This window comes from Oncorhynchus keta, chromosome 2 (genome assembly GCF_023373465.1).
Source record: "Oncorhynchus keta strain PuntledgeMale-10-30-2019 chromosome 2, Oket_V2, whole genome shotgun sequence".
Classification (NCBI taxonomy): domain Eukaryota; kingdom Metazoa; phylum Chordata; class Actinopteri; order Salmoniformes; family Salmonidae; genus Oncorhynchus; species Oncorhynchus keta.
The window spans coordinates 42,560,045-42,581,605 of NC_068422.1; the positions used below are offsets into that span (position 1 = coordinate 42,560,045).

The following is a 21,561-nucleotide window of genomic DNA, read 5'->3' on the forward strand; positions in this document are numbered from 1 at the left end:
CCAGAGACTCTGATGAACTGACTTTCCAGCAGACGGACCGGCGATACCAACAGAGAAGATAATGACATACAAGCGTAAATATATACATTGCAATTATTCTCGAATGAACGGCAGTTCAAGTGCAAAGGATTAGCATTTCAAATCATTTTTATGTAGTGAATCCATTTTGTCTTTCCCTCTCTTTTCCTGTCCCCAACCGTTTCCATTGTCTACCAAGATGTCATACCGGTTTAGCCCACTAGGGACTTATCAATGCATTGTGTTAGTAACCAATAACTACTGTTTGTTTGTTATGTATTTCTGTGATTATTTAGTTAGTTAGCAAATAAATAATTAAGCCAATTTGTATATCACTGATTCATCATTTAGGCTCGTGCAGATATCCAAGGGTTTGCGACGTTCAGTAATGAGAACTGATGAGGTAATAATTATACATTAATAGAAGACTGATCGATAAGATGTGAAAATCGGGAAATAGACTATATAAACATTTTCCCGTGATGCCCCGACTTCCTAGTTAATTAAAGTGTACATGATTAGTTTAAACACGTAATAATACCAATTTGTAAGTCGCTCTGGATAAGAGCGTCTGCTAAATGACTTAAATGTAAATGTAAAATGTACATACACATAGAGAATTGATTTGATAAAATAACAGTCTTCACATTTAATGATAGTTCAGACACGACATCTAATAATAAGCAAGCAAATGAATGAGAGCCGGTCTCTCTAAAAATAAATCAATCATAAAACGTAGAAGGCAAAACCTCATATCAAAATACTCTGCTCTTTATGATCTAAAAAATTGAAACCAAGGCCCCTGAATTGAAGATACAATTCATGAAAATATATTGACAATATCAAGTCAGCAAGCTGCTGCTGATGTCTTCGCACTGTCTTCCTCTCTCCCTTACTGTCTCAAATGGACAGTGTAACCAGACTGGACATCCCACCAAGAAATTGCAGTTAGAATTGCTCCTCTCAATGTAAAGACTGTGATCTGGTTGCATGTTGTTCTCGCTCTTCCTCCATGGAGGGGCTCATGTCAATGGCATGCGTGCTGCTCATGGTGGTCCTATTCCTCCACAGGCACCTTCCTCTCGAGGACCTTCCTGAGAGCCTGGAGGATCTTCTCCTTGTTGTTCTGGATGTTGTATGAGGTAAGGTCTGTCAGTGCCCGGAAGTCCTTTGCTGCATAGGTCAGGTGTTTGGTGAGGTAGGGGGAGCTGCTTGTACTAACGTCAACATCCCCTGCCATCATCTCCTCCTTACCCTTACGTGCCACACCTAAAGAATGAGAAGATAACAATACCATCAGCTTTAAACATCAAACAACCTTAAAATCAGACTATAGTTTGATCAATAATATCAACAAAGTGCAATCCAATACAAAGTTTGATGATCTTTGGCCCTGATCCCTAAAACACATATTAACCATTTTCTATTGACAGAATATTGATTTGATTGACAGGCACAGAGCCAATGGCTTATTGACAGCTTGAACTATAAGCTAGCTACAGTAGCTCATTGACTACCCCTACACTCTGCTTCTTTTAAAATGACCATCATCTTGACAGTGCTTACCAGGGGCCTTGAACTCTTTGAATGAGATGTTGACGAAAGGGAAGTGAAGCACTGTGGGAGCCTTGGGGTTATTTTCATCCTCAAAGATGTATAACTCTTTCAGGGGCTGTCCCTCCAGGCTGCTGAAGTCAATGCGGGGGAAGGGGATGCTGTGGTCTTTGCAGTAAACCTCAGTCCTCTTTAGGACCTGGTAGATCGATTACAGAGATGTCAGTCAGAAAATTCAAACTCTGTGTATGGCCATTACGCAAGTCATTTGCACCTTCTGGCCTAGTGTGTGTGTGCAGACCTCTGTGCAAAATGTGGATCTAACAAATTATCAAGTACACTACTCTGTTCATCTTTCAACACAAATTCACTCTTGCATTATTCAGAAATTCAACCCATTTACTTCAAATTGGACCTCGCACCACGAATAGTTGAGGGACATGATGACATCAACAGCCCTCTCTGGTCTCAAGACAGGGGGACAGCCTGTGTTGATGGAGAACCCAGAGTCTGCCAGGTGGAGTGTGGAGTCAGCTGGAGTCAATCTGTTGGGGAAGGCATCTGGATGCATATCTGCAGCAACATTGGGAGAAAAACTTCAGCAAACATAATCTTAATCTACATACAGTAATAATACAATACATAAATAGACTGTTGGTGCCACACACATACACACACACACACACACACACACACACACACACACACACACACACACACACACACACACACACACACACACACACACACACACACACACACACACACACACACACACACAACAATAGTATTTGAATAAATCAATGTTGAATTTGTTTTAACAGTAATAGTTAGGGGAAGTTCATGCATGGTACCTTTCCAGGCAGTAAAGTTGCTGTTGTCATTGTAGTTCCAGTGCAGGAAGAACCCACGCATAAAGTTGTAGATCTTAGTGATGACTGGCCGGGTGGTAAAGAAGCTGGTCAGCGCTGAGGCAGTGTTAGTGACAGGCTTGAAGAGATAGGTGTCCAGGGTGGTTGGTTCATTGTCGGTTTCTTTGGAGGAAGAATTTGAGGGGTGTCAAATAACTGAAATATTGCCACAGAGTTTGGCTGTAGAACAGTATAGTATAGAGACCCTAGCCGCATCCTCCGAGCATGTGCAGACCAGCTGGCTGGTGTGTTTAAGGGCATATTCAATATCTCCCTATCCCTGTCTGCTGTCCCCACATGCTTCAAGATGGCCACCTTTGTTCCTGTACCCAAGAAGGCAAATTTAACTGAACTTAATAACTATCGCCCCATAGCACTCACCTCTGTCATCAAGAAGTGCTTTGAGTGACTAGTAAAGGGTCATAATCACCTCTACCTTACCTGACACCTTAGACCAACCGATCCACAGACGATGCTATCGCCATCACTCTGCACACTGCCCTATCCTATCTGGACAAGGAGAATACCTATGTAAGAATGCTGATTATTGACTATCAACACCATAGCACCCTCCAAGCTCATCATTAAGGTCGAGGCCCTGCATCTGAACCCTGAAAGTAGGAAACATCCCTAGACCAAACGATCCTCTCCGCTGATCCAACACTGGGGACCCACAAGGGTGTGTGCTCAGCCCCCTCTTGTACTCGCTGTTCACCCATGACTGCATAGCCAAGCACGCCTCCAACTCAATCATCAACTTTGCAGACGACACAACAGTAGTAGGCTTGAGTACCAACGATGACGAGTCAGCCTACTGAGGGGGAGGTGAGGGCTCTGGGAGTGTTATGCCTGGAAAACAACCTCTCACTCAACGTCAACAAAACAAAGGAGATGATCGTGGACTTCAGGAAACAGCATAGGGTGCACCTCCCTATCTACATCGACGGTACCGCAGTGGAGAAGGTGGAAAGCTTCAAGTTCTTTGGTGTACACATCACTGACAAACTGAAATGGACCACCCACACAGACAGTGTGGTGAAGAAGGCGCAAAAGAACCTCTTCAACCTCAGGAGGCTAAAGAAATGTGGCTTGTCACCTAAAACCCTCACACACTTTTACAGATGCACAATTGAAAGCATCCTGTCGGGCTGTATCACCGCCTGGTATGGCAACTGCACCGCCCGCAACCACAGGGCTTTCCAGAGGGTGGTGCGGTCTGCCCAACGCATTACCAGGGGCAAACTAGCTGCCCTCCAGGACACCTACAGCACCTGATGTCACCGGAAGGCCAAAAAGATCATCATGGACATCAACCACCTGAGCCACTGCCTGTTCACCCCACTATCATCCAGAAGGCGAGGTCAGTACAGGTGCATCAAAGCTGGGACCGAGAGACTGAAAACAGCTTCTATCTCAAGGCCATCAGACTGTTAAACAGCCATCCCTAGCACATTAGAGGCTGCTGCCACTTCAAGGATTGGAACACTAGTCACTTCCACGTCTCCTGGTGTACTGGCCTGTCTCCTGGTAGCGCCTCCATGCTCTGGACACTACGCTGACAGACACAGCAAACCTTCTTGCCACAGCTCGCATTGATGTTCCATCCTGGATGAGCTGCACTACCTGAGCCACTTGTGTGGGTTGTAGACTCCGTCTCATGCTATCACTAGAGTGAAAGCACCGCCAGCATTCAAAAGTGACCAAAACATCAGCCAGGAAGCATAGGAACTGAGAAGTGGTCTGTGGTCACCACCTGCAGAACCACTCCTTTATTGGGGGTGTCTTGCTAATTGCCTATAATTTCCACCTGTTGTCTATTCCATTTGCACAACAGCATTTGTAATTGATTGTCAATCAGTGTTGCTTCCTAAGTGGACAGTTTGATTTCACAGAAGTGTGATTGACTTGGAGTTACATTGTTTTGAGCAGTGTAGTTTTAATTCATTCCTACTTAGATTTATGTGTATTGGGTATATGTTGTGTAATTTGTTACATATTACTTGTTAGATATTACTGCATTGTCAGAGCTAGAAGCACAAGCATTTCGCTACACCCATGATAATATCTGCTAATCACGTGTATGTGACCAATAAAAGTTCATTTGATTTGACCTATTTTGTTGACATCTTCACCCAGCCATGGGCTCCAGGATGGCTGACCTCCAGTTGCAAATCTCCAAAGCTGGGTCAGGTTAAGAGAGAAGACACTGCTCCAAAGACCTGTCAACACAGAGGCAGAGGTGCCCACAACCGTTGTAAAAAGTATTGCATTTACATTGAAATTCATAGATACATTTTGCACACGCATGCACACACAAATAAGTGATCTCTCACCAAGCAGATATGAGGTACGTATCGCTGGATGTTTTTTGACTAGGTGACCAAGGTAGAATTCACTCCCGAAGTCCTCCGCATGGATGTAGGCGCCATACTTTGGAATGCCCACCTCATATGGTGTGAACTCACACCACTCTAAAATGATAGGAACAGCCATTTCAACTCCAACTGCAATTTTTCAAATCGGTTGTATAGCACTTTTGATTTGACACGCGCAACATAAGTTTGGTGTATTACCTGGATACATAAAGATATGTAAATAACATACAAGTTAACACCAACATTCTGTTACAATATTCCTTGATTCAACATGTGGACCACTGTTTGGGTTGCATTAAAATACATATTATCAAACATAAGATGCTAGAACAGCTTTACCAAGTTCTCTTGTGGTGTCTTTCACTCCATCTTTCAGGTTGACAGCAGTGCAGATGGGTAAAGGGTTCTGTCCCTCTGATACAGCCTTCTGCTGGTCAGACAGAGTACTGGTGTTCTCCTACAAATCACACATTGGAGAAATCATTCTGTCACAGGCTGTTCCAAGCAACTTCGCAAAATGTTAAAATATGTAAAGCATCATAACTCTGTGTGAAAGAGATAAGACACTAATTGTGGCTGTGGGAAAAACATTCCATAGTTTCAATTAAATAAAAAGCACTATAATTACAGGCAACAACTATTTCCGCGAAACTCCTTCCCATTGAAGTGTGATTAGTACAGTGTGTATTGTAAAGTAGGCTGTTGTACCTTCCCATACAGGCAGTGCTCGATGACCAGACCCCACATGTCTATGAGTGACACCATATGACCCTCCTTCTCTTTCTCCTCCATCTGGTGTCTGTAGTACTGCAGCTTCTCAGGGGTGAAGGCACTGAGGAAACTCTTGGTGATCTCCCCCTCCATAGCTGAGATGGACTCATCCATATCACACTGTGACCAATCTGCTTCCTGATACAGCGTCGCTAAGGCCCTGTTGAACAGGAATTTGTTATGTCACATAAGTATGGGTCTCAGTAGTATAAACTGGCATGTGTGTGTTCATTCACTCCTTCATTCATTTTGCTTATTGGATACGGCCTATTTAATTGCAATGGAGATAAATTCCATGCTCACCATGTGGAGCCTGACACACCAGTGATATAGCTCATAGCATCCAGTAGGCCCAGTCTCTGCAGCCCCTTCAGACTACCATACAAGCCAGTCATTGCTCTGGTCCCTCCCCCTGAGCCAACCACAGCTATAACAGGCACCTGGGTGAAAAAGACAAACACCATCTCTGGTTGGATCTTCCATCTGTCAGTCAACCTGTTTGAGACTTGTTCCGTAATTACAGTGAATGACACCACAGTAGAAATAAACCAATTCCCCACAACAATGTCTTTCATGAGACTGGAAAAACACAAACATATTTGGTCAGCATCAATATTCTTCATTAGTGTGTAAATTATGGATGACAAGCAGCCATTGGTGCAGTGTGTAATAAGTGCATAAAACTCATCACCATGTACCTTTTTAGGGTCAGGGGCCGAGCTGAGGCCCAACTCCTTTTGTAAGGCCTGACCCACTAGCACCTTTCTTTTCTTCAGGAATTCTTTTTCCTCTGGAGGGATGTCAAAATCAAGACGCACCTCAAATTCATCATCCAGGCTGTGGATTGACAGGGGCCATAAAACACGCACACAAGCACGCACACAGTATCTTACAACAATAACAACTCATGCCTTGTGTTTGTATACTTCTAAATGAAATACTGACGGTTTTTTTCTCGTAAAAAGGAACCACTTTACCAGTCCTCTGCTCTCAAATGTAGATCCACCATGTCCTGTGAAGGGGCAGTGTCCACGTAAGTCATATAGGCTTTACAAACACCCTTCATCAATAATCTTTCCTTGGATCTTTATGGCAAAGACTAGAATGTGGTCTACTGTACCTCTCCCACGGATAAAGATACTTTGAAGTCATTACTGGCTGGAAGATGCTGGAGTGGAACAGCAGATACTCCAGTGATAGTTGCACCTTCTATCTCACCCAATTTATCCTGGGGATACAAGAAATATGATAGTGGGATTTTTACAAATCATATGGAACTTGGATGATGATAAGGAAGATATTGGTCAAGTAAAGTATTTTGCCACTATGGCCTATTTATTGCCTTCAGTCCCTTATCTTACCTCATTTGCACACACTGTATATAGACTTTTTCTATTGTGTTATTGACTGTATGTTTGTTTATTCCATGTGTAACTCTGTTGTTTGTGTCGCACTGCTTTGCTTTATCTTGGCCAGGTCACAGTTGTAAATGAGAACTTGTTCTCAACTAGCCTACCTGGTTAAATAAAGATTAAATAAAATAAAATGAAATAAAACGATCAGTTAACCGCACCGTCAAGCCAAGCTCCGTCTCCAAGTCTCTGTTGATGTAGTAGCGTACGGTTTTGGCCAGTTTCGATGTTTCTTCAGGAGCAAGAATCTTATGTTCTTCTTGAAAGGCCCCACACAGTTTCAGTACCACATTCTGCTCCACTAGAACAATAACATAGATTGGTTGCTCAGTTGAGTGCTTTATGATATACAATTCATACATTGGGGTGTATTTAGAAAACAAATCAACGTTTATTGGTTGCGTACACAGTTTAGCAGATGTTATAGCGGGTGCAACAAAATGCTTGTTACTAGCTCCTAACAATGCAGTATAATGTCAAACAGCACACAAATATATATACAGTACCAGTCAAAAGTTTGGATACACCTACTGTAGTCCTTCAAGGGTTTTTATTTATTTTTACTATTTTCTACATTGTAGAATAATAGTGAAGACATCAAAACTATGAAATAACACATATGGAATCATGTAGTAACCAAAACAGTATTAAACAAATCAAAATATATTTTATATTTGAGAATCTTTAAAGTAGCCACCCTTTGCCTTGATGACAGCTATGCACACTCTTGGCATTCTTCAACCAGCTTCATGCTTTTCCAACAGTATTGAAGGAGTTCCCACATATGCTGAGCACTTGTTGGCTACTTTTCCTTCACTCTGCAGTACAACTCATCCCAGTCGTGTGATTGTGGAGGCCAGGTCATCTGATGCAGCACTCCAATCATTGTCCTATTTTTGTCCTGTTTAAAAACAAATGATAGTCCCACTAAGAGCAAACCAGGTGGGATGGCATATCGCTGCAGAATGCTGTGGTAGCCATTCTGGTTAAGTGTGTCTTGAATTCTAAATAAATTACTGACAGTATGACCAGCAAAGCACCCCCCACACCACCTCCATGCTTCACGGTGGAAACCACACATGCGGAGATCATCCATTCACCTACTCTGTGTCTCACAAAGACACAGCGGTTGGAAACAAAAATCTAAAATTTGGACTCATCAGACCAAAGGGCAGATTTCCACCAGTCTAATGTCCATTGCTCATATGTCTTGGCCCAAACAAGTCTTCTTATTGGTGTCCTTTAGTAGTAGTTTCGACCATGAATGCCTGATTCCCACAGTCTACTCTGAACAGTTGATGTTGAGATGTGTCTGCTACTTGAACTCTGAAGCATTTATTAAGTCTGCAATTTCTGAGGCTGGTAACTCTACTGAACTTATCCTTTGCAGCAGAGGTAACTGGGTCTTCCTTTCCTGTGGCGGTCCTCATGAGAGCAAGTTTCATCATAGCGCTTGATGGTTTTTGCAACTGCACTTGAAGAAAGCTATTGAAATTGTCCGGATTGACTGACTTTCACGTATTGAAGTAATGGACTGTCATTTCTCTTTGCTTATTTGATCTGTTCTTGCATTATATGGACTTGGTCTTTTACCAAATAAGGCTATCTTCCCCTATCTTGTCATAACAAGATTGGCTCAAACGCATGAAGGAAAGAAATTCCACAAATGAACTTTTAACAAGACACACCTGTTAATTGAAATGCATTCCAGGTGACTACTTCATGAAGCTGGTTGAGAGAATGCCAAGAGTGTGCAAAGCTGTCATCAAGGTAAAGGGTGGCTTCTTTGAAGTATATAAAATATAGTTTGACTTGTTTAACACTTTTTTGCTTACTGTTATTGTGTGTGTTAGTGTTATTTCATAGTTTAGATATCTTCACTATTATTCTACAAAATAGTATGAATAAAGAAAAACTCTGGAATGAGTAGGTGTGTCCAAACGTTTGACTGATACTTTTGGCTGGTACTGAATCTAATGAATCTAATTAATAACTGAAATAGCACTGTAACAGTAATCCAAATGCAATCTATACGTATGCACACCGGTTGAATTTACACAAGATATACTAAGAATGATATGTACAGCAGTAGATATAGAGTGAGCTATGTAAATAATCTATTATATAAATACATATGGCGGTGTGTATAAACAGTTGAACTAAAATGCAATTTACAGTAGTAGAAATAGTAGAGTGAGCTATGTCAAGAATACAGTATTTAAATACACAGTATAAAACTCCATGGCAAAATGGATATAATTGCAGGAAATTAGCTTCCGGACCAGAGTGTATGTGAATATGTGTGTGAGTGGTGTGTATAGACAGTATGTGAATAGAAAATGAGTCTATTGCAGTAGTTATATAGGATGAGCCATGACTAGAATACAGTATATAAATATAAAGTGGGTAAATAAGTGGCACTTATAGTCACTGGCCACGTTTACACGCCCAACAATATCCTGTTATTATTCGGGTTACTCAAGTATTCTGTTTTTGAGTTGACACATAGCTTATGAACATCATAACCCATTTACAATAACATGAAAAAGCGTCTAAATTGGATATGAGTAACACGGATAAGGTGCCTGGGATATACTGATCTTAGATGGGATACTGTGGTTTACTGTTGTTTTTTTGCGGTCTGTATACAGTAGGCTCAGTTTCGCATATCATGGCCCTAGTCAAAATACCCTATAGAATTAATGATTTTTCCAATAGAATCCTATAGGATTCTGGCAGTCCTATAGGATTTTGTGTCACCTGTATCAGAATTCTATTGGATTACTTTTCCCCCCTATTGGAAATCAAATAGAACTTTTATTTCTTAATTGAACCCAATAAATAACAAGTTATTGCCGTAAGTTCCTATACAACATAACATTAATTACAACATTTTAGTTGATCGGAAACAACAGTTCAATATTCATTTCTGTTTTATTCACCTTCAAGACTGTTCCTTTAAGAAGGACTGACGTCACAGCTAGCACATGCTTGCAGTATTAATTAACTACCAAGTTCAGTTCACCACCTGTGGCTGTGCAGAGGATCTCTGATTTTCTAACATTAATATTCTACCTGTTTTATCCTACACTGTGCGTGAATGCAAGAACTTGTGAATACAGCAGTGGTGTAAAGTACTTAAGTAAAAAAGACTTTCAAGTACTACTTAAGTACTTTCTTTGCAAAATTGCAAAGAAAAAGCCATATCTCAGACTGGCCAATAAAAATAAATTGGCGTCCCGTCAATTGACGTCTCGTCAACGGAACAATTGTAAATCATGCAGCGTCTTATGTCAAGATCGCATATTTTAGAGAAACAAATGTCGGTACATATAAGTGTCTTACATTGGCTGAAAGCTTAAATTCTTGTTCATATAACTGCACAGCCCACTTTACAGGTGCTCTTTCTGCGAAAAAAATACCATGCTGTTGTTTGAGGAGGGCTCCTAACAACAAAAGTTTTTTTCACTGCAGTAGGTTTGATAAATTCACCCTTGAAGGTGAAATGTGTACTTACGTTCTGAAATATTGCTCTGATTAATCATTCAAAGGGTCCCAGAGATAACATGAAGTGTTGTTTTGTTAGATAAAATCATTTTTCATATCCTAAAAAGGTCGATATAGCATGCACGATCGATTTTGTATTTCCACTCGTTCAATTTGCAAAGGAAGGAATCTGTAAAAATCTCACCCTAAACGTTGTTTCAACGAGTCAAATCACGTTCGTATTTATTCCTCAGAGATCCTAGAACGTAACAAGACTTCACTATATCATTAGGGGTGTAGTATAACCTATACAACACCATATTTGGTCAGAGAGCGATGCCTTCATGGCACGCCGATGACGCGGGCGGTCATCATTGAACGACTGAATCTTTGTCAAATAAGCACCAAACGAGGTCAAACAAAGCTAGCTAGATAGCCAATGAGCTGGGCTTTACGGGACTATCCGGAAAACAACGTATATGTCGTAAAATGTAGCTACTAACCTTGTACAACAGCATGCCTTTTCATTTTGGACAAAAATTCGGAGAATATTCAGAGTTATGAAGTTATGCAAACTAGTTGTTTTGCAAATGTTGAACATATAATATGGCTACTAATACTTGGAAAGCTAAATCAAAGTCCAAGTATACAGATTTGACGATATTCTTGCAGAAAAATGCAATATGAATGTGAATTTTTCCTTCACGATATGCTCAAATGTACCTGGGGACTTCACTCATTCTTCAAGTTATCCGTCTGAAACTTTGCACATACACTGCTGCTATCTTGTGGACACTATTGGAATTACAACCAGAGTGATGGCTGGATGGTGGTAGATGGTGCTAGAAAAAAGGTATTTCTTTGTGTTTTCTTCTACCAGATCTATTATGTTATATTCTCCTACATTGCTTTACAATTTCCACAAACTTCAAAGTGTTTCCATTCAAATGGTACCAAGAATATGCATATCCTTGCTTCAGGGTTGAGCTACAGGCAGTTAGATGTAATTTAGACGAAAATTGAAAAAAAGGGCTATCCCTAAGAAGTTTTAAGTCTTTAAGTTTTAGTCTTCACTGTTGATATGGTTGTTTTGTGGGTACTATTTAATGAAGCTGCCAGTTGAGGACTTGTGAGGCATTTGTTTCTCAAACTAGACAATCTAATGTACTTGTCCTCTTGCTCAGTTGTGCACTGGGGCCTCCCACTCCTCTTTCTATTCTGGTTACAGCCAGTTTGCACTGTTCTTTGAAGGGAGTAGTACACAGCGTTGTACGAGATCTTCAGTTTCTTGGCAATAGCCTTCATTTCTCAGAACAAGTATAGACTGATGAGTTTCAGAAGAAAGTTCTTTGTTTCGGGCCATTTTGAGCCTGTAATCAAACCCACAAATGCTGATGCTCCAGATACTCAACTAGTCTAAAGACCAGTTTTATTGCTTCCTTAATAAGCACAACAGTTTTCAGCTGTGCTAACATAATTGCAAAATGGTTTTCTAATGATCAATTAGCCTTTAGAAAGGATCAACTTGGATTAGCTAACACAACGTGCCATTGGAACACAGGAGTGATGGTTGCTGATAATGGGCCTCTGTATGCCTATGTAGAAATGCCATTTTAAAAAATCAACTGTTTCCAGCTACAATAGTCATTTACAACATTAACAATGTCTACACTGCATTTCCGATCAATTTGATGTTATTTTAATGGACATTTTTCTTCTTCTTTCAAAAACATAGTATATCAACAGTGACAAGAGTTGGCTGTTATTGGAGTGAACGTTTGACTCTCAAAGCCATGTATTTGTGTGAAGCCAGCGACTTCAGAGCGCCCCGAATTTCCTCTGCCATTTGAGTTTGAAAATTGATAGTAAAATTCGACTGACAAATCTGATCTGTGGTAAAAAGGACGTGTAATTACCCTCAATTCGATTTGGTCAAAGTGTGAGGTTGTGTAATGCAGTAACACATACTCTCCACGTACAGGAAATTAGCGGAAATAATATGAAATAATCTACTGTAATATGTAGCTTTATTGGGCAATATCACAGCTAAATATGGAACAGAAACTTGAACATTTATGTTCAACTGCAATCAAGATTAAAGACCAGTAAACTGAGGAACAGTCTCTGTCCCGTATCGCTCCGGAGCACAATCTCCATCTCTTTGCCTACTCACACCAGTGACAATTGAAGAGGTTCTCAACCTCTTCAACACACCACCACAATATGGGAGTGATTCAAATTCAGAATTTGGAACCAGTCCTATTGGACCGCTATGGGATTTGATACAATCCTAAAGTATCTTATAGGATCCTATAGGATTCCAATACAAGAATCCAATAGAAAAATCCTATCAGATTTTAGAACCAGTCATGTGCAGATCGATCCACCATAATAATTCCATTATACTTTATTTTGCTGATAAATTGTACTGGACAGTGTAGCCTACTGGCTTAGGCTACTTTTACCCCTAATTTAGATACGTTTTGGCTTACAATTTACGACATTTTGGTAGGGCATTGTATAATTTCCGACATGTTTGTCAACTATACTTAGATACATGCAGCTTCGCTTCTGTCATAACTTGTTGCCCAGAAGACTAAATAAAGTAGTGTTCACCAGAATAACATCAATAGAATTAATTTATTAGTAATTTAGTTAACACCTGTAAAGCTGTCTGTTTTGTTTAGGGACCGGAGAGAAAACACAATACCTCCAAAACAGTGGAAAGATTGTTCCTGTGCAAAATGTCCAAATGTAATCAGCTTGACCGGTTAAGGAAATTAAAAGCTGAGAAAAAGATTAAACATGTCTCTGATAAGACTTCAGTTCTTCTTGGGTGCATATTTTATGTGGTTGAAATGCTGTCTGCTTGCATAACAGTGTTAAAGATAACAAGTGACACGCGCATTCTCATTTTCTAAAGAGATAAAATAAATAATTTCTCCACTCCTGTTCCCGAGACAAAATTACATTTGTTGTATCATTTTACTGAGAGAAGTGCATAATTCTGCAGGAGTTTATATTATATTATGCTACATGTGAGAGGTTATAGACCTACAGTCAGTGTCCAGATTTCAGTTACTATTCCATTTAACCCATATGAACTTATCCCGAATAAAACATGTAAACGCATGTAAACGTGGTCACTCCTCTTGTCAGGACTATAGAGGGAAGCAACTGGGTTAGGAAGAATGCAAATACTAATAACAAAGTGAACATCCCTCAGGCCTGTCCTGACACTGAACAGGCAGAACTAACTCAAACCAGGAACTGATAATGACAATAATGCAACCAACTTTGCCCCAGGGATAGTCTTAAGACTGTAGACTGTAAGTTTAAACCTGTTTTACGGGTCAAGTAAATGGCAAACTCTTTAACAGGCACCTGGAGAAAAATGCACTCCAAACTAACTTTTCAGGGGTTTGTGAAAGAAAAGCTGGGTAGAATGATTTTTTTAAATGTGTTACAATTCAATTTGTGTTCCAATAAAATGTGTGATTGTGTAATTATTGTTATTCCATTTCTGGTAGGGAAGGAACAGGTTTTCTGATTACATGTCTCTGCAGCTCAAAAGGTCACCATCTCACAATCTCAAGTTTCAATATGCAGACTGATTTATGGCGCAGTTGCTGACTGCAGTGCCGGCGCCAGAAAGAATCAGTTACAGACATGACACAATAATACTCACTGGCAGTGTTCATCAGCTTTTCCACATTCACATCCACAGTAGAGAATGTGGAGGCCTAGGACAAAATATACTGCAATGATCAGCCAATAGAATAGCCTTCTGTTTGTGGATGACAAGTTCTTTCCTTCATTTTGTACAATAGTACATTACATGTACTTTGCATTCAGAAAGTATACAGACCCCTTGACTTTTTCCACATTGTTACATTAGTCTTATTTTAAAATGGATTTAAAAAAAATTGAAAACACCGCTCAATCTGCACACAATAACCCATAATGACAAATCAAAAACAGGTTTTGCAAAAACTTTGTTGAAGCACCTTTGGCAGCGATTACAGCCAAGTATTCTTGGATATGATGCTACACCTGTATTTGGGGAGTTTCTCCCATTCTTCTCTGCAGATCCTCTCAAGCTCTTGACTGTTCCACTGGATCTCATAAGGTGAATGCACCAATTTGTAAGTCGCTCTGGATAAGAGCGTCTGCTAAATGACTTAAATGTAAATGCAATGTCTGTCAGGTTCAATGGGGAATGTACTTCTCTCAATTTATCTTTCCCTCGATCCTGACTAGTCTCCCAGTCCCAGTCGCTGAAAAACATCCCCAGAGTATGATGATGCTGCCACCACTATGCTTCACCATAGGGATGGTGCCAGGTTTCCTACAGACGTGACCCTTGGCATTCAATTTCGGTTTTATCAGACCAAAGAATCTTGTTTCTCATTGTCTGAGAGCCTTTAGGTGCCTTTTGGCAAACTCCAAGCGGGCTGTCATGTGCCTTTTACTGAGGAGTGGCTTCCGTCTGGCCACTCTACCGTAAAGGCCTGATTGGTGGAGTGCTGCAGAGATGGTTGTCCTTCTGGAAGGTTCTCCCATTGCCACAGATGAACTCTGGAGCTCTGTCACAGTGACCATTGGGTTCTTGGTCACTTCCCTGACCAAGGCCCTTCACCCCCGATTGCGCAGCTTGTCCGGGCGGGCAGCTCTAGGAAGAGTCTTGGTGGTTACAAACTTCTTCCATTTAAGAATGATGAAGGTCACTGTGTTCTTGGGGACCTTCAATGCTGCAGACATTTTTTGGTACCCTTCCCCAGACCCCCCAAAATCCTGTCTCAGAGCTCTATGGACCATTCATTCGACCTCATGGCTTGGTTTTTGCTCTGACATGCACTGTCAACTGTTATATATATATACACACATTTGCATACATTTTTATTTTGCTTTGTCATTAATGAGGAATTTAATACATTTTAGAATACGGCTGTAAAGTAACAAAATTTAGAAAAAGGGAAGGGGTCTGAATACTTTCCGAACGCACAGTATTAAATACAAATAATTGTCTGTTTCTCACAGCACATTACCATGTCCTTTCATTATTGACCTCATCATTATCCCTCTATGATCATCCTTGTTATGCTGACTTTGCCTTAGAATGATAAAACATACGATCATGTCCTTACCACTAGTACACCATTAGAGAGATAGTCACCAGCATGCTCTTTACTGCAAACAGGGCACACAGGGAACACAAACTGTTGTCAGTCATGGAATACCTTTTTACTGTAACAAAAATGTGACTATTTCAGCACCTTCTTTGAAAGTAGTCTGACAATGGTATGGATGTCAGTTGTCACTCACCTCTCCAGCAACTCAAACTCAACCCACAATTCATATGTGGTCTGAAATAGAGAGATGGCATAGGAGACTAAACATAGGCTACATGGATTTAATTAATGACATATTCTAGCTCTAATCTTTAGTCCTATAATAGTCCTACCGGTTCACTGAGGAAGGTCTTGGTCTCCTTCTTCCCAGGTGTGAGGTTACTGATGTCAAACACTACAATGGAGCACAAGTCATCACCCATGATACTGTCCTCATCGTACATCGTCAACTCCACGATATTCTGAAAAGACAAGGGCATCTCTTACTCCATTTTACCACGTTTGGATGTATTTTGATTTACAGTATATTACAACAAGACAATGCATGTCTGTTTTATACTATAATGGGTAAACTAATGAGATACAATCTCTCATTCCATGGCATGTGAAACAGCTTGATAACCTATTTCCAATATATTAAGGAAATAAAAATGCACTCCAAACTAGCTTTTCAGGGGTTTGTGAAAGAAAAGCTGGGTAGAATGCATTTTTTTACGTGTTACAATTCAATTTGTGTTCCAATAAAATGTGTGATTGTGTAATTATTGTTATTCCATTTCTGGCAGGGAAGGAACAGGTTCTGATTACATGTCTCTGCAGCTCAAAAGGTCACCATCTCAAGTTTCAAGATGCAGACTGATTTATGGCGCAGTTGCTGACTGCAGAGCGAATCAGTTAGACAGATATTCGATTTCTATAGACACAAACTGCAGGAATGTCAAAACGGATGATCAATGGAAACAGGATGCACCTGAGCTCAATTTCGAGTCTCACAGCAAAGGGTCAGAATACATATGTAAATAAGGGATTTCTGTTTTTTATTTGGAACACATTTGTAAAAATGTTTAAAAACCTGTTTTTGTTTTATCCTTATGGGGTATTGTGTGTAGATTGCTGAGGAAAATGTTTTACGTAATCAATTTTAGAATAAGGCTGTAATGTAACAAAATGTGGGAAAAATCAAGGGGTCTGAATACTTGGTGGATTAAATTGCCCAGCCAATTAAATAACTTTTAATTTACTCATCCGTCTTCTGTTCCATGGCGCAATTCATGCATCTCCACTGGCCTCTCTCTCATCCATCCTCTCGCTATAGTAGCCTAGTTCAATGTGTGTCCCAGTAGTAGCTATATAGTTTGGTCACTTATTCCGATCAATTAAAAAATGTATATATATTTCAGGAAGAAAAACAAGTATATAGGCTACATCTTGTCAACTAGGAGGGAAGTTTGAATGGTGAGAGCTTCTCTGGTGTGATCACATTGGCCGCTGGTAAAAATACAATGAAGTTGAATACTCTGTTCTCCTCTCGCCCAGTGTTTATGTTTACAATTACATGTATTACGTCAGAATTGGTAAGGGGATACCTAGTCAGTTGCAAAACTGAATGCATTAAACCGGAATGTGTCAGAGAGGTGCAGGAATGCCAAATGTTAGAATGTTTCCAATCAAATGTATGAATTAACTTTGAACATTTTTCTATCAGTCTAACTTTCATAAACACTGCGATTGGATGATAGCTGTGAGGGTTATCGAATCAGACTTGAATCCTCTGACCACCTCAAGCTCATTAATGTTCATATTTGAAGATTGCCGTAAGGCAAGTCTCTTTGGCAAATGACAGGAGTGGCAAGGTGTGTAATGTAATGCTGAGCAGACCTGGCAACCAGGCTATTACCAGCATGACCAAATACCCCAAATGGGTGGCTACAATGTCATTGCACCCTACCTACTTACAGTACCTTTAGAAAGTATTCATACCCCTTGACTTATTCCACATTCTGTTGTGTTGCAACCTGAATTCAAAATGGAATACATGATTCCTTTTTTTCTCACCCATCTACACACAATACCCCATAATAACAAAGTGAAAACATGGTTTTAGAATTTCATCTTATTCAAAATGAATTCCGGATTTATTCAAAATGAAATGCAGAATTATTACATTTACATAAGTATTCACACATGTAGAAGCACCTTTGGCAGCGAACACAGCGGTGAGTCTTTCTCTAAGAGCATTCCACACCTGGATTGTGCAACATTTGCCCATTATTCTTTTCAAATGTCTTCACGCTCTGTCACATTTATTTAGGCTTGCAATAACAAAGGGGTTGACTCCAGACATTTCATAATTCAACTTTGGCATCATGGGGTATTGTGTGTAGAGGCCAGTGACAAAAAAAACTAAATTGAATCCATTTTAAAAATCAGGCTGTAACACAACATGTGAAAAAAGTAAAGAGTTGCAAGTACTTTCTGAAGGCACTGCATGTGTAAATACATAGGTTTTAGGAACACTATGTCCCTATGGGTAACTCTGCCTAGTGATTGGCCTATTGTGTGAGGGAACGTACCTTGACATGACGGTGGACCCTGAAGTGGAAACTCTCATTCCACTCTGGGGTCTTGCTGTTGGGCACCGTCTTAGTACGGTGAGACCTGGCAGAAGCTGTGGGGAGGCGTACAATAACATAACAGTCCGACTCAGACCCTGTAAAACAAAACAGGACTGTTACAAAATAGTTTTGCCAATAGCAGGTAGGTCTTTGTATGTATAAACAGATCAAAGACCTTAACTAAAAACTTAAGTGGTAGTTCAGTTGTTGTTTTTTTCACCCAAAAAAGTGTCTGCTCTGAAAATGAATTTAGAAATCTATGAAAGGTATGCACAAGGCGAAAACAATATGACTCACAATAATCATGAGATTGGTTGTTTTTTGCTCGGAGTACGGTAACAGTCAGGCTCTGGTAGGTCTTAACCCTTCTCTAACAGGGGAGGCAAAAACATACAGACATAGTTACAGAAATACAACACACATACACCCTACATATTCTGGAAAAAAAAGTGCTGAAGGGTGTAGTGAGGAACAATACTTTTTATATAGTAGATACATTAAGCACCTGCATAATTCTAATGGATACATTTCAAACATGAAAGCACCTGGACGAGATAAACAATGTTTTGTGCATGATCTATAGCATACACTTTAAAATATAGAGAAGTACTGTACCTTCATCATGGTTAGTGAATGTTCCTCCCAAAGAATTGAAGAGCCTGTCAGCTGCTGGGAATCCTTCTCCCTGAAGAGTGGAAGGTAAATACACTATGCAGGTGAGGCATAATAGAGGACACACTGTTTTCAGGCTCAGGCATGTCCAACACAGGAAACCAGGGGTCTCAATGCCAGATGGGATGGCCTAAATTCTTGGTTTTTTTGCACAAAAGGATCACTATCTGGCTAATAATGCTTGACGAAAAAAAAATGGTCCAGAGTGGTAGCCTCAAGGAAACGAATGGGCGGGTGTGCAATGTTCACAAAAAAAAAAAAATGTAAGCACTGATCAAATTTCAGGTTTGCTGAGCACAAACTTGAACTTTGTGAAAATTCTGTGCAACTTCTGGCACGCGTTTATTGTGAACAATGAGGCTGTACCCACTTTAAGTTACAGTTATAACAGTGGCCAAGTAGGCTACTGTGGCTTTCTGATCATAATATAGGCCTATCAGAATGATAAAACAATGGAGAAAATGCATCCCATGACATTTTGACATGGAAAAATGTGTGTGTTGTTCAATGTAGGCCTACATTGCAAGAGACTTTAGGAAAAATTATACTGGGCTTGACATTAAAACCTGCTTATCCACTTGTCCTTAAGATAAGGAGGTGACTGAAAAAGTGTTGTTTGATTCAAGAAACCGCTTTTCAAAATAAAGTTCATTATTTCCATACCATTATTACAGAGAATGACAAATTATGCGACCTTCTGCCTATTGGCTACTTAGCTTACTGAATTCTGGCTCAAAATACAACACTGCCCCTTTAAGACCAAAGAAAATGCTCTTTACCTGACTAGCTTTTCAAAGAAATGCTCACGTGTTGTGCTATTGTAGGAAGCAACCACTTCCCCATTGCTGACTAGAAATGAGCTACAACTGGGCTAATAACTTACTAGCTAGCAAAGGATATGAAAATGGTGTGCACACGTGACTACATGCAGCTCTCGCTTTGATTACAAAACAAACGCATCTAATCGCGACCACTCATGCTGGTAACAGAGTCCAGTTCAAAAGAATGGCACAGATCCATATATGGACAGGAAAATGTGCAATGCTGGCTCACCATTCAAAATATGTATTTTTATAAACATTAATAAATTAATAAACATTAGATTGTTTCGGCCTTCAATGGCATGCTTCAGAATAATCACAAAGGGAATGGACAAGTTCATGTAGGGCACGGGGAGCACACTTAGGGAGAACTCTTCAGCTGGTGGTGCTAATGAGAGAGTGTGGTAGACCATACAGGTTAGTACTCAGGGTGCGGTGTGCTGTAGTCAAGGTCTCCATCAAATGATGAAATACAGAAGTGAAACCAGTAAACAACAATTGGAAAACTAGACAAGCTTTTTTAATTTCCAGTACGGTAGATGTAATTGATTTACAACCACTACTATATAATTCATGTTGAATATGTTGTGTGTTGAAAAATAAACAGGGATAAGCAAAACTAGGGATAGCAACAATAAACATCAGAGGTCTAACAACTGGTTTGGACAGCAGTTAGTGAGCTAGTGAGCAATAAAATGCTTATTAATTACTTAAAAATCATACAATGTGGTTTTTGTTTTAGATTCCATCTCTCACAGTTGAAGTGTACCTATGATAAAAATTACAGACCTCTACATGCTTTGTAAGTAGGAAAACCTGCAAAATCGGTAGTGTATCAAATACTTGTTTGTCTCGTGTTTGAGCCATTGAATTGAGACTCCATTTTGTCCCTATACCGACATTTCACTTGTTTGATTGCCTTGCGGAGGGAATAACTACACTGTTTGTATTCGGCCATATTCCTAGTCATCTTTCCATGGTTGAATGCTGTGGTTCGCACTTTCAGTTTTGCGCACCATCTATCCACGGTAGTGATGGGTGTACGTTGGGAGCGAGAGGAAGGACAACAGCTGGAAAATGAGTCAGAAGCACAGTAGCATTTGGATGCATTTTAATAATGTAGACAATGTTAGAGCACAGTGTAGAATTTGCCAAAACAACATTTCATATAAAGCCGGTTCTACACACAACCTACACCGGCATATGAGAACTGTGCTCCCAACTGTGAAGCTAGCAAAAAAATAGAGGGCCTGCTAGTGATAGTGGAGTCAGCACCTCTCCACGTGGAGATGTATCCACTCAGTCAGATAGGCCTAGACCATGACCCACAGCAACGCAGTCTTCTATGGACCAGTTTATGCCAAACGTCTACGTCTGTAGCAAAACAAGGCCAAATTGATATTGCAATAATTGCCACCGATTTCCAGCCATTTTTTAATGTGGAGGACAGAGGTCTCAGAAATTATAGCAATAGTCTAAATCCAATGTACACAATTCCACACAGTAAAACCATTTCAAAATAACTTATTTCACAACTATACGAGAGCACACAGGCTTCAGTGCGGGAAAGAGATTAAAAGCTACTGCAGTTTGCCTTACCACTAACTGCTGTACATCAAGGGTAACCACTTCTTACATGTCGGTTACATGTCACTTCACTGATGATTTTTCGAAGTCTAGCCATCTCCTGGACTGTTTTGAGTTCAGTGACAGACACACCTCAGAGAACATGGCACAGGAAATGTTGAGAGTGGCCAGAGAACGGAAAGTAGATGTAAAAGTGGTCTGTTGTGT

The 21,561-nt window shown here is 40.2% G+C and overlaps 1 protein-coding gene across 2 annotated transcripts; it reads right to left on the bottom strand.

Moving 5' to 3' along the window:
- Positions 1-642: 642 nt before the first annotated feature.
- On the bottom strand, positions 643-19,150 carry LOC118400532 (cytosolic phospholipase A2 zeta-like). Of its 2 annotated transcripts, XM_035797488.2 has the most exons (20): positions 18,890-19,147; positions 18,572-18,644; positions 18,233-18,369; positions 15,992-16,120; positions 15,853-15,893; positions 15,675-15,717; positions 14,216-14,270; positions 7,203-7,342; positions 6,750-6,857; positions 6,607-6,641; positions 6,328-6,466; positions 5,933-6,069; positions 5,567-5,789; positions 5,198-5,315; positions 4,817-4,954; positions 4,595-4,702; positions 2,427-2,606; positions 1,976-2,145; positions 1,585-1,771; positions 643-1,287 (listed from the first exon to the last, which is right to left on the bottom strand). In XM_035797488.2, the coding sequence occupies exons 1-20, from the start codon at positions 18,896-18,898 to the stop codon at positions 1,076-1,078; spliced, it is 2,382 nt and encodes a 793-aa protein (XP_035653381.1). In that variant the 5' UTR covers positions 18,899-19,147; the 3' UTR covers positions 643-1,075. The 2 variants fall into 2 exon arrangements, with proteins under 2 accessions (XP_035653381.1, XP_035653387.1); XM_035797494.2 differs by lacking the exon at positions 643-1,287 and having other exon boundaries at positions 1,622-1,771; positions 1,995-2,145; positions 18,890-19,150.
- Positions 19,151-21,561: the final 2,411 nt, after the last annotated feature.